Source organism: Malaya genurostris, chromosome 2 (assembly GCF_030247185.1).
Source record: "Malaya genurostris strain Urasoe2022 chromosome 2, Malgen_1.1, whole genome shotgun sequence".
Classification (NCBI taxonomy): Eukaryota; Metazoa; Arthropoda; class Insecta; order Diptera; family Culicidae; genus Malaya; species Malaya genurostris.
Genome location: NC_080571.1, coordinates 281,123,812 through 281,142,571, shown reverse-complemented (window position 1 = coordinate 281,142,571; position 18,760 = coordinate 281,123,812). Strand labels below are relative to the sequence as shown.

Sequence of the window (18,760 nt, the reverse complement as noted above, 5' to 3'; positions counted from 1 at the left end):
TGTTTTTAACAGTAAAGCTCATTGTCCTGTTTTGCTCCGCGAAGTTAATATAAATGTCTGACCTCGAGCTCTTCGCAACAGTGATTTTCTTCAACTAACTTTTCGACGCATCTACTACGGTGCAGAGAATGGTGGTATTAGCTTTCAGAGATCATTCAAACGGCCTTCCTTAGGATTTGATATTAATCAAACACACTGTAAAAAATTTCAAGATTCTTTATACATTATTAGAAATTATCATTATCAATCTAGTTATTAACGAATATTTTGGGAATAACGATCTGTCGCATCGCGCCTTTGAAAAAAATGTTTGGAATCGCGATTTCCATGGTACATGGTAACACAAAACGGTTCGAAGAACGTCTGACTGTTGATCGGAAGCGAAGATTCGGGGAAAAAAGCCATTATGTCAAGGGGAACGATCACAAATGCGTAGTAAAGGTCTTTAAACGGAAACCAAGTGCCTCAGTTCGATGATGTGGCTAAAAACTAGTATGTACTAGCAAGACTTTCGTGCAGAATACCGTGACGAGAAACAGAAAACGGTTGCAAAAAGCCGTACTCAAAAGTTGTACGACCAGAAGTTAACGAAACCTCATTGCTGCGTAATGGATGACGAGGCATATGTGAAAGTAAATGATAAGTGTTATTGTTCTCGAGAATCTCCGAACACAGAAGATGTTGAATATTGCGAAGAGTTCTTAATTTGGCAAGCGATTTGTACTTGCGAAATCCAATGTACAGATTTCGTTACCGTTAGCACCATCAATGGACAAATTTGTATTTGGAAACAAAACGTCTTTTTTCTCTCCTGAAGGCGCACGGTGGTTCGACGATCTTCTGGTCGGATTAGCCATCATGCCACTATACGAAGGACGTGATAGAATGGTGTAAGGATCATGATTTCGATTTCTTACCGAAAGATATGAGCCATCCAGCACTCCGGAACTACACCCAATAGAAAAATAGGTCGTTATGAAGAATGCATGGGCTGTCACTTCTGATCTCGTGCTTCATGACTGCGGTTAAGGCCAAGGTTCGTGCACTTGAATATACAAGTGAAATAAATTAAATGAATGATTCCAGAACTTACTTTTTTTACACCCTGAAAATTTTGCGGTAATGAGAGAGAAACTCCAATTTTGGGAATGGTTTTTGTGTGTGCAGAATAATTATTTATTAAGTGTTGTGCAGACTCATATTATTTGTACAATAACATGTGATATGCTAAGCTATGCTACAGTACTTACAATCTGATATCATTTGAGATTCGAAAAAACAAAATTTCGTCATCTAATCAAGTTCGGATATGATTGACAAATGTTCAGTATATTATCATCCCGATTATGCATTTCAATCGAGTGTGAAATTTCGATTTTGTATTTCAATCGAGTGAAATATAGGGTGAAAATTTCACTTTCGATCGAAATACCGAAACGGAGTGAATTTTTAAAAGACATTCGATTCTCACTTAATAATGTACCTTTTTATTCATATACTTTTTGAACATATTTTTTTCTTTTTTTGTTAATTTCCATCTGTAACAGATACGTAATGCCTGTGTTTATTATTACCACATGTTTAGATTGTTGTAATATTTCTAAAACTTTCCTTCATTGTTGATACGACGAGCGTTTAACAGTAGTTAAATCCAATCCTAACATCAGAATGTATGTGCTATCAAGTATCCTTTATTTCACAGGAAAACAAACCGGAAAAAAGGATCGATTGGTACCATTCATCCTGCAGAAAACAGTTCTCATGTAAGTTGACAATGAATTTTTTAAAGTCTGTGTTTTGTGACATTGTAGGTTCTTCGATTCTGTTCTGTAATCACTAACGTAGCTTCATTATTTATCGCACAAGTTGAAGTATTCTTTTTTTATTTTTGTTAATTTCAGTTGACATCTATTACTTTATGATAAAACAATTGATGAAATACAGAAAGACTTGTATTTATTAATAATTACTAAGACATTGTGAACACTTGAAATAACATTTAGAGAAAATATACATGACCGATCTTACAATGTTTTCCATATGCCACCGTTGAATTGAAAATGTAACACGGTAGCATTGATGCCTGAAGAAAGGAATTCAATCGACACAACCTTGTAATGGACTTTCAATGCCTAGATTGAGCTATACACTAAGAACCTATCGTTAATTTTTGTTATCAACACTTTTTCAATTTATCGCCCAAATGCCAATATCTTTGCATCAAGATCTAAGCATTTTTGATTTTATTTAGAGAACTGTGCTTCTCTGGATGATGAATCTACTGTTCATAATTCTGTAGATACCCATAATAGTTTAGTGCGCTCGTACATAGTTTTCCTTAGTATCAACGTGATGCCTTCACCTAGCTTGGAACATGCGCTGACATTCCAAAAATTACACCGCTCTGGGACATAGCTTTGATAATAACTGTTAGCCTGAATGTAGTAAACCTATGCAGTTCCAAGCCGATTCTTTTATTTTTTTCGTAATATAATTGTAAGTCGTATGGTCACTGCACGAAGAATTCGTTAGTTTGTTGATAATAATTAAATGCGTTTTATTTAGTTTCAACTGTGATTTTTTTCTCAAGAGATAAGTACATCTGCCGGTATCTTAACAGTACATATTGGATTTGTTACATGCTTGAATTAGTTCGTTCTACATTTTAAACCTATCTAATCAATCTAATTCTAGAAAACTAGTTGCATCTATTTCAGCATCATATATTAGATTTATCACTTATTTCATTGTAAATGTGAATATGTGAATAGCCCTGGCTACAAACTCTATGCGAGATTGGATGAAATTTTCGTCTCGATGAAGGGTGTAACATTTGGAAGTGCGTAGTGCTGTTCATAGAGGGTTTTGGGAAGATTTGTTAACCCTTTTTCGTTAAAAGTGTGATTTTGTCTTTGTAGTGAATAAATTGCCATCCCTCGACTAAACAATACAAGTAATGCACTCCTTCACCGAAAATATCACGTTGTTTGACCATATGTACACGTGTTTCTTACATTTCCGACAAATTTTTTGAGAGAATCAAATATGATACTATTTTTCAGATCCTCGCGTTGTTTCCACTACACGTAAATCAACGATTGTTGAGACAGTATTCGTCATAAACATACGATAAAAACGTTACAACTGGTAAACTTTTTACATCGAAACGTGCATCACTATACCGTGCGGTGACAGCAACAGTTTTGTCCAGTGCGCAAGAAAGCAAAATAGACTGAATAAAACACCAAGAACGATAATGTTGTTATTCGATGCACGACAACTATATATAGTACCGAAATTCTGACGAAGACACATTCATTTGCGGATTGGAGTGCTGTAAACTTCTCTCCTGTTGATATTGAAGATGGAAGTGGAAAATTTACTTGCAGCTTTAAATTCAACCGTCGGCATGTATAACAAGCTAGTTAAATTCATCGATTAATTCAAACAGAATAAAACACAAATTTACCCGATCGTTCGTGTGCAGTTCTGGGTTTGGTAACATTATTTAGAGCAGATAAAGTTCTTTTATTCAAAACAGACGAAAAACACAGATTAAATATTTATCTCAGCTCAGCTCGTAAATTGTGAAAACGCAATCCATGTTCAGGCGACACCACAAGCGGTGGAAGTATCTACAAAGTCGGACGATTTCTTATGTATCATTTGAATTGGGCGCCTCGATGAGGCTCTGTTCACTGTCAGTTTCACTCTTTTGAAGCAAAACAATAAGCGTCTGAGCGTTATGACGCATCTTACTACGACAAAGACGGTTTATGTTTGAAACAATATCAATTTACAGTAGGAACGATATTGATCAATTTTGCTGTGATTCTACACGGCACAACCGAAATTACCTCTGCGTCTAATTCGTATTACTGTTTTTGAATTAGATGATTTTAACAACAAAAAACTTTGCTGAAAAAAAACTGTTATTTTTAGAGAATGTGTTTAGTTGGCAAACACCCTTGACACAAACCAGTAATATTTCAATCCAACACGAAATTCTCATTGACAACTAATTTTGTTATTAAAATCAGAAAATTTGTTTTTATTTATCTATCACCATCATTACTGAAGGACAGCACAAAAAAAAAACAAAAATGAAATTGGTTTAATTAACAAGTTTATTAGCCAAAAAATTATGAGAAGTGCCAAAGCAAAATCCATTAAATAGCTAAAAGGGACAGTCTTGAAATTGCTTGCAAATTGTTTTGAAGTTTTTCACATGTGTTACGATATATCCATATATAAATTTCTAAACCGATGTGTAAAAATGACGTAAACTCTTAGTAGAAGGTGGATTTATTCAGAAGTTGTGCGCATTTGAAGCGATTGTGCGTAATAATGTTTTTACGCGGAGCAGTGAAGTGAGTCTCGAATGTTGTACTCTAATTGTATATGTATTCGGTTTATGTTTTCCTAGTGCTCAAAGTTTTCAGTGAGTGAGTCGACTTCGCGAAGTCGAATGAAGAAAACAGTGATTTAGAAGAAAAATTGTTTATGTTTCGTTTATGTGTTTTTCTCCAAAACAAAATCGTATTTATACCTGCCAATATTGAAAAGACAGCCGCGAGTGAAATTTTTCGGTAGTAGTGTGCCATCTAGTGGCTAGTAGTCATTACGGTGTTGTTTTTTTCGGTGACAGTGCGCCATATAGCTGCAAATTGCAGAAGCCAATTCAACCATTTATGTTGGTTGAAAACAACGTTTTATTTCTCAAATTCAACTAAAAAATTAGTTGAATGGAAATGGAGTGTGCCTTAGCTAAGAAATGACAGCACGTTAAATAGGTGAATTCAACTAAAAAAATAGTTATTTCAACTAATATTTTACTGTTATTAAGGAAATGAGAATTAAAAAATCTAAATTAGCAAAAGTAGGATTTTTTTAGTTGTCTCAAAAAATAACTAACTAAAATCAGAAAATCAACTAATTTTTTCGCCAAAATGCTAATTTCGGTCTTTCCGTGTAAAGATAAGCAAGTAAAAACTTATTAGAACTATTGCTAAGAATTTTTTTAATTGGGTAATGCTTTATCCCACGAAGCATTAAAGACAATTGAAGCAAGAAATCACTTTGCCAGAACTAGTTGACGCTTATTAACGAGGGGTCAATAAAAGTACATTATTACTGAGCCAACTGGTTCACGATTACTGACTCAACATTTTTCAAAGGATCGTATGGGGCATTGTAATCTTGAGTAATCTATTGTTGTTGGTATAATGACAATAGCGATTCAGGTTTTTTTTTCAACCAATGTTTTGTTGAAACAAACAACATTTCTTTGATACAACCATGCTCCAGTTTAAAACAAACACATTTTGCTAGAATCTTTTAATATCTCGGTTTGAAACAACATAAATTGCGATTTGAAGCAATTATTTTCGGGTTTGATGGACAACTTTCAAACAGTCGAGATATTTCTACGTGTTTTATTCATGCTTCAAATATAGAAAAAATAGAATGGCAGTTCGTACAAGTTTTAATTTGGATCGTATTATCCATTTTCCTTTGAAAATTTCCAGCTTGTTCTTAGGATTATAGTCTTTCACTTCAGTTTTCAGAATCAATTTACGCAAGATAATTTAAAAAAATTAATTTCTTGGAATTTCGATAGTATTTTAATGTTTACTGTTTTATTTATGACTTCTGGTCAGTTAGTGATTTTCATTTCTCCATAGTTTTTAACGATATCAAACTAACAAGGAAGAGCAAGCATGTGAAGATAAAGTGCGGAAAAGTGAGAGACGTGACAAGGGTCCTTCTAGTAAGCACTTTCCTTTACTTTCTGACATATCGGAGACTCAGATGATTTGCAGTGATGAGATGCCTAAATTCGACTCCTCTGGCAGAAAGTAAAAGTTTAGCTACGAGGAACCTGTTTATCACGTCCCACTTTTTTGCACTTTATCTTTACACTTTACATGCTTATTCTTCCTTAAGTACTACGGCTTTGTAATTTTCATATCCTTTCTCCTCTTATAATCTCTAGTTAGTTGAAATCGCTAGAAAAAACTGAAAAATTGGCTTGTATTCTAATACTATTTGCCATCAAAGCAACCCATGCAACGATATTAATATCATTTTCGCTACCAAACCTAACCCAGTTTTTATGTTAACTACTGCCAACTGTTTGTTTGAAGCCAGTTTCGAACCAAGTTTCAGCGCCGTTGAACTTGCTGAATACGAACCTAACTCAGCTTCGTGCTAATTCAAACCGCCCTGAGTCAGTCCCGTCTTGTCTAGCGAAAACACCATAAAAATACGGTGTATGCGGAATTGTTTCAGTGTTAAAGATTTCTTAAATCTACCTACATTCTTTTGTCTTTGAAGGAGTAACCTAATTATTGAAACTCTTACTGTTAGCGTCACTAACAAGATTAAATTACTAAATGCAATTACAAGATAAATTCAACAATTCTTAATCCACTTGGTAGTGAGAAAATAGCTTTCTTTTGTCATTCAAACAAGGATTTTTTCAATCACAAGATAAATTGAGTCTTTGAGTTAATGTTTCAAAACAATTTTACATTGAGCCAATAATTTCCAGATTAACTAGCATAAGTGTATTTTGATACGTATTTCGTTTAACTTAGATAGCAGGAAGTGATTGATTTGGCAAAATTCCCGGAATCGAAAGTATCAACTATAATACTCCGAAAAAAATTGAGCGAATTTGAAAAAAGTGCGGTTTGTCGCTTACGTCGCTTATACAATTATATCTTCTGGTGTTAAAGTGTCAACAATTTCATCTTCGAACTTGAAAGACTCAATAGTAGCTTCGAAACGAGCCTAAGTATGTTGAAATCGCTGTTTGTTGGTTATGTCACTTATACCATAATATTTCCGGAAATTAAACAGAAATACTGTTGTACGCGTGAGACGTGCACATATGAAGAAATAGAGTGGTTTGTTTTATTATCGTTTAAAGACGATTTTCCACAATACAGGGTAATTGCGCCAATAGTCTTTTCATTAGACGTTGCACTACAATATCAAACAGATAAAGATGTACTCATGTTTCGCCATCTTGAATAGCAGAAATTAAACATATTCATTTCTTATGTCGTTATCAAAACCCCTGAATGAGAACTAATTCTAGCTAATCTAAAGAAAGTCTTATCGGGCAGGAACTTTTTTACTTCTATTTTTTATCTTGTTGCAGATTTATTCCAACTCGCAAAAAAATGATCAAGTAAAAATGAAATGAAAATATCGACGTTGCATCGTACTTACACTGAAAATAAAATCGTCGAAAAAGCATTCGATAACAATAGCCAAACTTTACTTCCATTTCTTCAACAAACAGGACCAAAACGCCTTATTTGTTAGCACTCCAATCCATTAGCTGCCTGTAGTTGATGGCACGTACAAAAAATGTTGAGTTCACTCACCCGTCGTCATATTACAAAACAAAAAAAAACACTCTTCGTCAACAGCAGTAAGTATGATACAGTTTTAGCCTGTCGGCGCACATGAATGGTTCACTCAACCGTCGTACAATTTTTATCGATCAACTTCATGGTAGTGTAATTATAATAGTTCATTGAATCTGTTGAAATGTCATTCTGATCATTTGCTTATCTGAACGAAACGAGAAAACATAGCAAGACACCGCGCGAAAGTTTACTTCACGCTACATCGAATTTGTGAATTGATTGAACTGTTTTTTTTTTCTTAAGAGATGTAAATGGAAATGTTCGATTCTTGCACGATTTCACAAATGAGCATCTGTACTAAAAATAATTATGTTTTGTTTACGTACTTTCTATACAGTTTGTTAATATTTAATCTTTTTTTTTTGTTTTAGTTTTATCTACATCCACTTTCTGATTGAAAATCTAACATAAAAATTTCCTAAATGGTATTTTCTCGCAACAAAACAGGTCTATAAAATAATTCACCTAAACATTTGGGATAAACTAAGCCGATTGCAGCGAGCGACTCCTTCCTCTCAGAATGAACGACAGTTCATTAGAGTGTTCCACTTTCGGAATCCACGCTCGCAGGGAAACCACCCATTGGTTTTCCTCTAAAATCTAAAATTGATCTAAAACCTAAACCGAACAATACAGCCTTTAAACTAATGTTCTGCCGGATTTTTTCGCCTGGCTTCATTTGAAAACTTATATAAAATTAAAATATTTCATAACCCGCTAAGCTACTCATGGGTAGGTTTCAGTTTGTTCATAATTTGGTTACCACCATCAGGTAGGAAAAGCAGAACGAAAAAATTGCTCATATATTAGACTGATCGGAACTGTCCACGTTTTCATGTATGCATGCGTGCGTATTCCGGAAATAAAACTCATGCGACTCCAGTAGAAAGTAGACCGGAACCGGTAGCGAAAACCGTCCCCAGCATTATGCTGCCGAGGATAATTTTCTCGATGGAACACACACCGTTTCAAGCCGGTGCGCATGACGTATGGAAACACGGCTCTAGATGTGACCTAGCAGCCGGGCAATTACATGGCATCCGGATGATTATCATTGTGGTTGAATCGTAGCGTTTCCTCGAAGATTAATCGTTTCAATGTCTCCTTTGGAAGATCGTCCAGTTCCATCGCAATGCGGAATGGTTCTTCAGCGACGGGCTGGAAAGATTGTGAAAGAAAAAATGAGAAACACAAAACATGATTAATGATTTTTCCAATAGAGTTCGGTTAGGCTGATAATTAGGGTATGAGAAAACAAAAATTTTCCTGTACAGACAGTGACGGTACAGCCTGTATAGAATATCAATTTTCGATGCACCCTACTTAATAATGGAGTACCGCAAGGGATGAGATTTGAACCAATGTCTTGGCCAGTGAGACCGAACGAAATTTGGTTCGAAGATAGGATTCCCTTTTCGATCATTAATTAATTAACTTGTTCTTCAAGCGCCATATGGCCAATTTTCCTCCCAAACTCGTTTACGTAAATTTCCTGCGAAGAAATATGATCAGTAACAGAAAAATTCTTTTCCACGTTCTGCGAAATTGCACACTTCTGGTTTCTTCTCAAAATCATACCACAAATTTCTTATGAAATCTATTCACAGAATCACCCTGCCTCAACCATTTGCTCATTTAATGATCGTAATTTAAATCAAAACTGATTTCGGAGGAACTTATTCGGGGTACAATAAGAATTTTAGTGCCCTGATATAATCACTGTTGAAAATAGAGAGGTTGGGTAGGACCAGGTTGTAGTGGAAAAGGAGTACGTAAACAGAATTTGAGCACACATTTCATTTGAATAACTTTGTACAGGATACTGGCTATTGTTTTCGATCTGCTACTGGCTAGTGCTCAAAAAAGGCTAAATAAGGAGTGTATCGAAAATAAGCTATCCACAAATTTTTCTTTCAAATTATGATAAAAAACGATAGTTTATTCAACTAAAAATTGATCCTTTATTGTACGAGCTTAAACTTGAGCATAATGAAAACCGGATGAAATTTAAGTTATTCCTTCACGAATTTTCGAACTTTTGATCGAACGCTCTTCATCAAGTTCCGGACAAGTGTTGCATCGCTTTTTTTGGACGTTTGAGCCCAAATTTTTTTGAACTCCTGCATGTTCCCAGCTGCCTTACCAGTCTTCTTGAAGACCCTCTTCACGATTGCCCAGTAAAGTTCGATGGGTCGAAGCTTAGGGCAATTTGGGGGATTGATATTTTTCTCAACGAAATGTATACCCTTTTCCGCAAGCCAATTGAGAGTGCTTTTGGCATAGTGAGCCGACGCCAAATACAGCCAAAACAGTGGAGGTGTACTATGCTTCTTATATAAAGGTAGAAATCTCTTCTGGAGGCACTCAGATCGATAGATTTCTGCATTTATAGTTGGTATTGGTGTAAAAATGGTTGACTTCAAACCACAGGAACATATTGCTTGCCATACCAGTACCTTTCGACCGAATTTCGTCATTTGAATCGACCTGTCCGCATCCCTCATATCCTCCCCAACGACGACAGTAAAGTATTGTGGGCCTTGAAGGGTTTTTGAGTCCTCCTTTACATAAGTCTCATCGTCCATTAACACGCATGCATCTGGACACTGCAAAAGACGCGAATACAATTTCCGGGCCCTTGTTGCTGTTCGGTTCTTCTGTTTTACAGTTTGTTTCGAGATTTTCTGCTTCTTGTAGGTCTTCAGGCGATTTCGCCTCTTGATATGCTGGATCATTCCGACACTCGTTCCTGTTTTTTGCCAAATCACGTATTGACATTGATTTGTTCTTCATGATTAGAGATACCACTTTCTGGTCCAGTTTCGGCTTGGAAGAACCGGGTTTTCTGCCTCTTTCTGGTAGCTCATCCAAAGAATAGTGTTCCCCAAACTTATTAATGATGGTTTCAACTCTGGCATGATGAATTCCAAACCGCTTCGACAATTTTCGCATAGTAATACCCTTCTCACTTAGCCATGTGTCCAGAACCTTAATTTTCACTTCCTTTTCAATACGCGACATTTTGAAAACGTAGAATTTCAACCGCACAAACAAGTTAAAAAACGGAAGCTGACAGCCAAACGCACAGCATGCTGTGATCTGACAATAAAAAAACCATCACAAATACATGCGTACAACACAAATGTATGTGGATAGCTTATTTTCGATACGATCGTTACTAAATTGGCTCGAGTCGTGTCTAATTGGTCGCGAAATGTTTGTGAAGATCGGAGACTTCATTACAGTGCCTTTCGCTTTCAACTCTGGAGTCCCTCAAGGCAGTCACTTAGGACCATTTTTATTTTTACTCTACCTCAATGATCTCAACTTCATATTGAAATGCCACAAACTATCCTTCGCAGATGACTTCAAGCTATTTTATTTAGTTAAACGTCAAGAAGACACTATATATTTGCAGTCACAGTTAGACTTATTCACAAACTAGGTCAGGATAAAAGAATGGTTTTGAACGCCTCGAAGTGTTCCGTTTTGTCGTTTACTCGGAAACGCTCACTGATTACCTACGACTATAGCATCTCGCACAATATACTGAAACGTGAAGATTTGGGTATCATTATTGATTCCAAGTTGGACTTCAAAAGTCACATCGATTATGTGATTTCAAAGGCCTCCAAGCTCTTGGGTTTCGTCTTTCGTATTACCAAGAGCTTTACTAATGTACACTGTCTTAAGGCATTATATTCTGTTCTTATCCGTTCGACGCTAGAATATGCAGCTGTTGTCTGGGCACCTCACTATCAAATCGACATTGCACGCATCGAAGCTATCCAGCGTAAATTTGTTAGATTCGCTCTGAGCAATTTACCGTGGAGGGATCCCCCTAATCTTCCTAGCTACAAAGATAGTTATAAACTTATTGACCTGGATCTGCTATCTGTTCGTAGGAATGTCTCCAAAGCCGTTTTTGTTGCTGATTTATTACAATCACGTATCGATTGTCCCGAACATCTGCAATTGATTAATCTGGACATTCATCGACATAATCTACGCTCTCATCGTTTCTTGAGTTTACCCATTGCACGAACAAATTATGGTTACAATGAACCATTTTCCAGTATGTGCAGAACATTCAATAGCTGCTCCAATGTTTTCGACTTTCATCTATCTCGAAATATGATCAAACGATTGTTTCATTGTCACTTGTTAGATTAACTTTGGATCAGGATTTGTCTGTAACCGTTTGTATTTTTTTAACCATCACTAGATCTTTCTCCCATCACCGTAGGAAACGAATCAGATTCCCTCACTAAGACTAACCCTTTCGCTTCCCCTCTCATTTTCTTCGTCTTCTTTATTTCTATTGGAAACTAATCAGATTCGCTCGCAAATACTAGCCCGCTCGCACTTCTTTCTTTCCTCCGTCTTCCACCATCTTTTCGATCACTAATTAGATCTCCATGCCGATTCTAACCCCGTTGTTCGTCCACGTTTACTTTCCACCTCCTCCACCTACCTTCATCATCCATTTACCTATCCATTTTTCTCTTCTCTCTCTGGCCGTTTAAGCAAGAACACTATTGCTGCCCTGTAATGCTTGGTGTCATCAACTAGATTTAGGATTATAGGTTTAGTTTTAATTATTAGTTTTTATTGTTAGTGTTAAGCCTTATTGTATCTGTCGGATCATTGTAATCTGTTGATACGAAAGATGAGGAGGTTTTATGCCTGCTGGAGAGAGAGATTGCCAAATTTCATCTCCATCGGGCTTTTCTCTGTTTCCAAAATAAACAAAATAAACAAAAATAAACAAAATACTGAGTAGAGACGTCACTTCAAAACAACCTTCAGACAACAGAGTAATCCAGGCCCGTACCCAGGATTTGGTTTCGGGAGGGGCCCAGAATGAAAAAAATAATGTTACTAAAGATTGTTTAAGTTGATAATTTCTGGTGCGCCATTTATTGGTGTTTTTAACAGACACCTTAAACTTTTACACTGGAACTATCATTATTATGTATTTGAATAAATTTTGTGACTTTCACCGAGGTTATTGTATTACATTTCTTAACGTTAACTGTCATGTCATTTCAATCCAATTTCCAATTTCATTGTTTAAGACCTTCTAAATATCCATTTCTAGAGCACAAAAAATGCATAAGACTTGTGGTGGATTTTGAGAAATGGTCCGAAATAGATCCCTTACTTTAATTCGTGGAGAACGGAAAGCATCTTCTCAATTTGTAGAACATATTAGTTGATGGCCATACAAACTTACTTTAGCTCTACAGGTTTCGGTATCAGGTTCCGGAAGTAGCGGTCTGAAATTCCAAAACAAAACTCACATCGATTTTTCAAAGATGACTTTAGGTTTGGGAATAGATAACAGTTCGAGGAGGCCAGATTAGGTGAACAAGGTAGATGGGCAAGTAATTGGAGGACTAAACCGTCTTCAATCAATTGAGTACTCAAAAAGTATACTATGACAATCCCAGAAAACCGGCATCATGATCTTTCCGACCCATTGAGCCTCCCTTCCAGGCACTTGTGCCGCGACGACTTCAGCCCATTGTCGGGTAATCATTTATTTCTCTGGCGTATGATAATGGATTCAGCCAAACATGTACTCGAAGTGCACTTGCGCTCGTCTTTTTGGTCCTAAATAAGTATGTGCGAGATCCAGCGGCAGAATATCTGCCTCATTTGCAGAATCTTACTCAAACATGGTAAGCTCGCGCACTTTCTTTTTTCAGTCATCCAGAACAATTAAGTGTCTTATTACTATTGTCGTTTATTTTGCGCCGTATTTAATTCGAGCTGTTTAAGCTCAGCTGTTACTTGACCAATTTCGATAAATTTTACACCCTCGAATTTCGTGAAGCTTGTAGATTGATTTGAGTATATCATTACTGATGATCGGTTCGGAAAAAATAATGAAAATGTATTTTTTCCCCATTCTAAGTTCTTATTCAAGTTCAAAATATGACCTATCTGCATTTATGCGGAACTTCTTTACCGAATCTTGTCACTTTGTTGTGAGTCAATCGATTTTCGAAATTTGTTCACCATTATTCCCAGAAATGAAGACCTCAGTTGACCTCAGAAAAGATGACTCTTTTTTTCAACGATCGAAAATATCTCGAAATTCAAGGTGATGATCTATACATTTTTAAACATTATTCGATTATCACTAGCAATCAGCTACAATTTGTACTCAGCTAACATTTTTGCACTATCGAATGAAAACCTTTAAAAAACTAGTACCTTTCGAAAATCGGTCGACAAACAACAAAGTTATGACTCGCTAAAGTTCTAAATCTAAATTCTCAATATTAAACTCGTGCTGTTGCAACATGCTGATGCCAAAGGAAAATAGGAAAGCAGATAGGGCATATTTTGCGCGTGAAAAAGTACTGGAACCTGAAAAATTAAATTTTTATTGATTTTCCTAAATCGATCGCCAGCTACAAAGTTTTTGAAACAATCTACGAACTTGACGAAATTATAGGGTGTAAATTTTATTGAAATTCATTGAGCTGAGTTATGGCAGCTCGAAGTTACCAGAGATAAGGATTTTGATGTGAGAAAAGAAGAACGCTGAAGGCCATCAAAAAAGTTCGAAGACGTCGAATGGCAAGCAAAATTGGATAAAGATGATACTTCTAGTCGGAAGCAAATGGGAGCAATGTGAAATGTTGCACAACAAACAATTTCTGATTATTTAAAAGTTATGGGAGGAGTCCAGAAATGTGGATAATGGAATTCCACATGAACTGAATGAAAGACAGATGGAAAACCGAAAAAAACTCTTGAGAAATTTCGCTTCAAGGACACGAAAGGTAATCAGTTCTGCATAGAATTCTTACTGGCGGAAAAAATGGATTTATTTCAAGAATCCTAAACGGAAAAAAATTATGGACATTAGCCTTGAATCTTGAATTGATCGAAAAATGATCAGAATGAACCAGAAGACACGACAATGCACCAGAACACAAAGTAGAACCGGATCAGCATAGCCTCTTCCGATTACCATTTTTTTTATCGATGGGCCACACATTGATTAAGCAGCACTTCGATACCTACGGAGAACATTTCTATTGATGTGGTATCCATGCATTGCAAGAAAGGTTGTCAAAATACAATCAATCAAAGCACCTGTTCGGGAGCTGCAATCCCACCCGCCGTATTCACCAAACTTAGCCCCTTCTGACTATCATTTGTTAGTTTTGCTCGATTTTGCTTTTTTGATTGCTTCAAAAAATGTAGTATCCATTAAGGTCTGAGGACAGAGGGCCACGTGTTGAGTTTTAAATCGACCACGTGGCTCGCTCAATTCCCTGTGTGCATCGTATTTCTCTTGTACTCTCTCGTATATGAGCAAACTGTACCGGGTTGCCAGCATACATTTTATTATTTTGATGAGAAGTTTTATCACATTAATCTATCGTATGGGTTGGACATTACATGGATTCCAATGAACAATGAAAAAATATTCAACTTTCACAAAGATTGAATGTCTGTGTGTGTGGCAGCCTTGTCGAGCCAATTTTATTTCTCTCTCCCCTTTCACAAAACTTTATTTTTATCGCGATTACATATATGTTTTTATGTACTAATCGCATCTAAACTAAATTATCTAGACTTTGTCACGGTAGATTTATGATACAAGCCTTCAAAGCCGAGATATTCGATGAACAAGTAGAGGTATGCAATTCCGAGCGTTTCAATTTTCAACAGTTCTTCAGTCAGAAAAAAATACAACACGACCGCTAAACTCAATGAATCATTCTGAAAATTTCACAGAATATTCTCAACTAAATTTCAAAGACATTGTCAGATGTGTTTTTCTATATTCTGCAGCGTTTCCAAGAAAATTTAATTTGAAACGGGAAAATAGCAAAAAACCTACCACTTTACGGTACTATCCTCAGCCTTAAGGCCATCGTCCAAGTACCATACGCGCGGATGGTTTTAGGAAAATTTCGATGGAAAATTTGAAAAATTTTCCAAAACCAAAAATATACAAGCCTTTGAAAAGCTTTTATCTATCTGCAGGGCAAATTATTTTATCAAATAAATGTGGAAGATCACAAAAAAAGCTCATTTTTTCAGTGCTATTTTTGATAAGACTCGGAAAATCCTCCGAATTTTCAGCCATTTTTACCCTGCAGATAGATAAAATCTTTTCAAATGTTTGTTTTTAGTTTTGGCAAATTTTTCAAATTTTTCATCAAAATCTTTCTAAAATCATCCGCGCGCATGGTACTTGGACGATGGCCTTAATTACCAAAATTGTCATTTTAGGTATGTAGGTCATGACCAATAGTTTGAATTTTTTTTTTACAATAAAAAAATAGTATTTAATTTAAACAAAAAAACGCTTACTTCATACCGGTATACCTGGTTCTATTTAAAGAAACCGTAATCATGCTGTCAAACCCAAGTAGGACGTCATACCAAGACATTGACCCCCGAAAATTAACATCATCGAAAATAGTTATACCTTAAGGAGAAGTAATAAAAGTTTACGCGGTATGTTTGAAGGAGTTCTGGTAAATCCGGCATTCGGGTATGTGATTGTTTTTTTAAACAGCTTCAAGTCTTGTCCCGGGATGGCGGTTCAATGCGTAGGGCACTGATCTTACAAACCAGTTGTCGTATATTTCAGCCCCGACCTGGAAGGATTCGTGGTGTGTTCACCACTATTGAGAATAGTCTGGTACTTTCGTGAGATGCTTTTAACGATACCTGCTATTTTCCATCTTCCAGGACCGACAGTGACGAAATCGATTCTTTAGATTGAGGTTATGCCCAGAAACATCTCTACTAGCACTTTGCCATGTTTGCAGCACGTCACTTTTGTTTTTGACGTTAAAAAAATTCAAATCATATTATGAACTTTGAAAATATTCATTTTTTGGTGAATGAATTCAAAGACATTCTTTATTTGTTACTAAAGAGAACTTTCCTTTTTTTGAATATTTGCATGAAGGGCGTTTTTCAATTTATTCAATATCAATATATTTCCAATACAATTGAAATGGTCAACGAAAATCTACGTAATGAGAAAGAGAATTCTTAAATCACATCTTCGAAAAGCAGTTCAAAACTGCAAAAAAAATCTATAAATCATGTCTCCTAATACTATAAACTTATTTATTTCGTGACCACTCCGCAAAGGAATAATTGATCACTCGTAGCAGTAGAGGTAAGTTTTTCTTATACGGGAACTGAAATATAATTAGCAATTTCAAGGAAAATTATTCCATGCACAGATCGGCAATAAAAGCATCTAGTTAGCCTAAATACTCTAATGACAAATGGTCCCAAAACACGCCGTTCTATAATATACCAAATAGAGTATGTACTAAATGGACCACCATATTTCACGCCCGATTACTGAACCTGTTGTGTCTGTTATTGACAACGCAAATTACAAATTCAATACCCCACCGTCACAGCGTGATAATGATTTAGTGATTTAGAGGCCACCAGCAGATTTACAGGGCCTTATTAATCAGAGTCTCGTAAGCTCATTAATTTACCTCATCGGCAGGATCGTAGTACTGTTCGAGATACGGATGCGCCAGGGCTTCCTCCACCGAGATTCGGTTATGAGGATTGAACGTCAGCATCTTTCCCAGCAGATCCAGTGCATTTGGGTCGGCATTGGGGAACAGCCGGGACCACGGTACCTTCGGTTTGTACGGTAACGACTGCAGATAGCTGCGGGCTTTCTCGTTAATTATGCACTCGAGATCTTCCTGGGATGGCGAACCGAGCACACCCAAAATGTGGTTCAACTGGTCTAGGTAGTGTTTGCCGGGGAAGATTGGACGGTTGCTTAACATCTCCGCCAGGATGCAGCCCACTGACCATATGTCGATGGATTTTGTGTAACCCTGTGAGTGAGGTAGAAAGAAAACAAAAAGTTATTACTTATATCTGGCTACGAGTAGATTACGGCACGTCTGAAAACAAACCTTAGAGTTCAGCATAATTTCCGGCGCTCGGTACCATCTGGTGGCGACGTACTCCGTCAGGAAGCCGGTGTGGTCATGCTCAGGATCTGCCACTCGTGCTAGGCCGAAATCACAAATCTGCAAACAAGAGAACAAGATATTAAATTTATTTGTCACTTTGCTTTACATAACAGTTTGAGAAAACTTTTTTGAACTTGTGTGATAGTCATTTTTTCACGTTTCTTCTTCGGCTCATCAATGCTTAAGTAGTTGATTGTTTACACTACTTATGCTACACTTTTAGTATATTGCGCCGAAGTCAAAAGTGTAATATACATAGTGCTTAAAAGTTTAAATTGAACTGCTAGATGGCGATGGTAGTTCAAGTTGAGCTGCTAAAGCACTGACAAGACGAAGGCAAAACGAAAATGAAAATAAATATATGCTTATTGCACAACGTGATTATTCTGTAACCAAAAAATCACTAAATGTTAATGTGGGATAGTTTTTTCTCAAAGCGCAACATGACTTTAGTCAATTAATCGACAGACGGCTTGTTCCCAAAAAAAGCTTCATTTCTTTTAAAATGTTTGCTTCAGTTTTACATGAAAAATTGTTTGGTCAGTTATTCCTTATTATGTTTTTATTTTTTCAGTATTCTCTACCCAACGTGAAATGAATCAAGGTGGAAAAATACACATGTCACAATTGTTAAGTTTTTTAGCAGCTCCAGAGTTATCACAGAACGTGAACATGAAAAAAGTAGAATAATGTGAATTTGTTAAGCAGACGTACGTTTTAATTTTATTCGAATGAAGAATCAAAGTCAAAACCAAGAAATAGAATGGAATATAAACGAGATGACTAATATTACATCAATCTGATAATTTCACATCTTCCGCTTCTCTCAGTCAATGTTTGCCAAAAATAGTCAAATTAATTGGTATAGTGTATATAGTAGAGTGCAAAATAATCAGATCTCCAATTCATTTTTGTTTTTTTCAAACAAGACTTGAAACAGGTCGATCCAAGATAGTTTGAAACAAATTCTAGATAATATACCAACTTTTAATTCATTTTTGTGCCGCTTCGCCTTCACTAAACTCGACACTTTACTGAATTGGATGTATTCTGGTTGTCGGATAACGGTGAAGATAGGAAACTGCACAACATCACCGTTTTCAGTTAGCTCTGGAGTACCTCAAGGAAGTCATTTTGAACCGTTTATATTTTTACTCTATCTCAATGATCTGAACTCTTCAGCGAAATGTTTCAAACTTTCGTTTCACGGATTACTTCAAACCGTATCATATGACAAAAGAGTAAGAAAACGTATGTTTTTGCACTATTAATTTGATACATTCGTGGAATGATGTCACCCCAACAGGATGGTACTAA

General features: G+C 36.2%; 1 protein-coding gene across 3 annotated transcripts in view; it reads right to left on the bottom strand.

Annotated features, from left to right (window-relative positions):
• Nucleotides 1–7,768: 7,768 nt before the first annotated feature.
• Nucleotides 7,769–18,760, bottom strand: part of LOC131430282 (mitogen-activated protein kinase 1) — a 217,629-nt gene continuing 206,637 nt past the window's right edge. For all 3 annotated transcript variants that reach the window (XM_058595137.1, XM_058595138.1, XM_058595139.1), the window contains exons 6-8: nt 17,384–17,500; nt 16,946–17,302; nt 7,769–8,600 (exon numbers count right to left, since the gene is read on the bottom strand). In XM_058595137.1, coding sequence (XP_058451120.1) covers nt 8,472–8,600; nt 16,946–17,302; nt 17,384–17,500 — 603 coding nt within the window. In that variant the 3' untranslated portion in view covers nt 7,769–8,471. The remainder of the gene's footprint in view (nt 8,601–16,945; nt 17,303–17,383; nt 17,501–18,760) is intronic.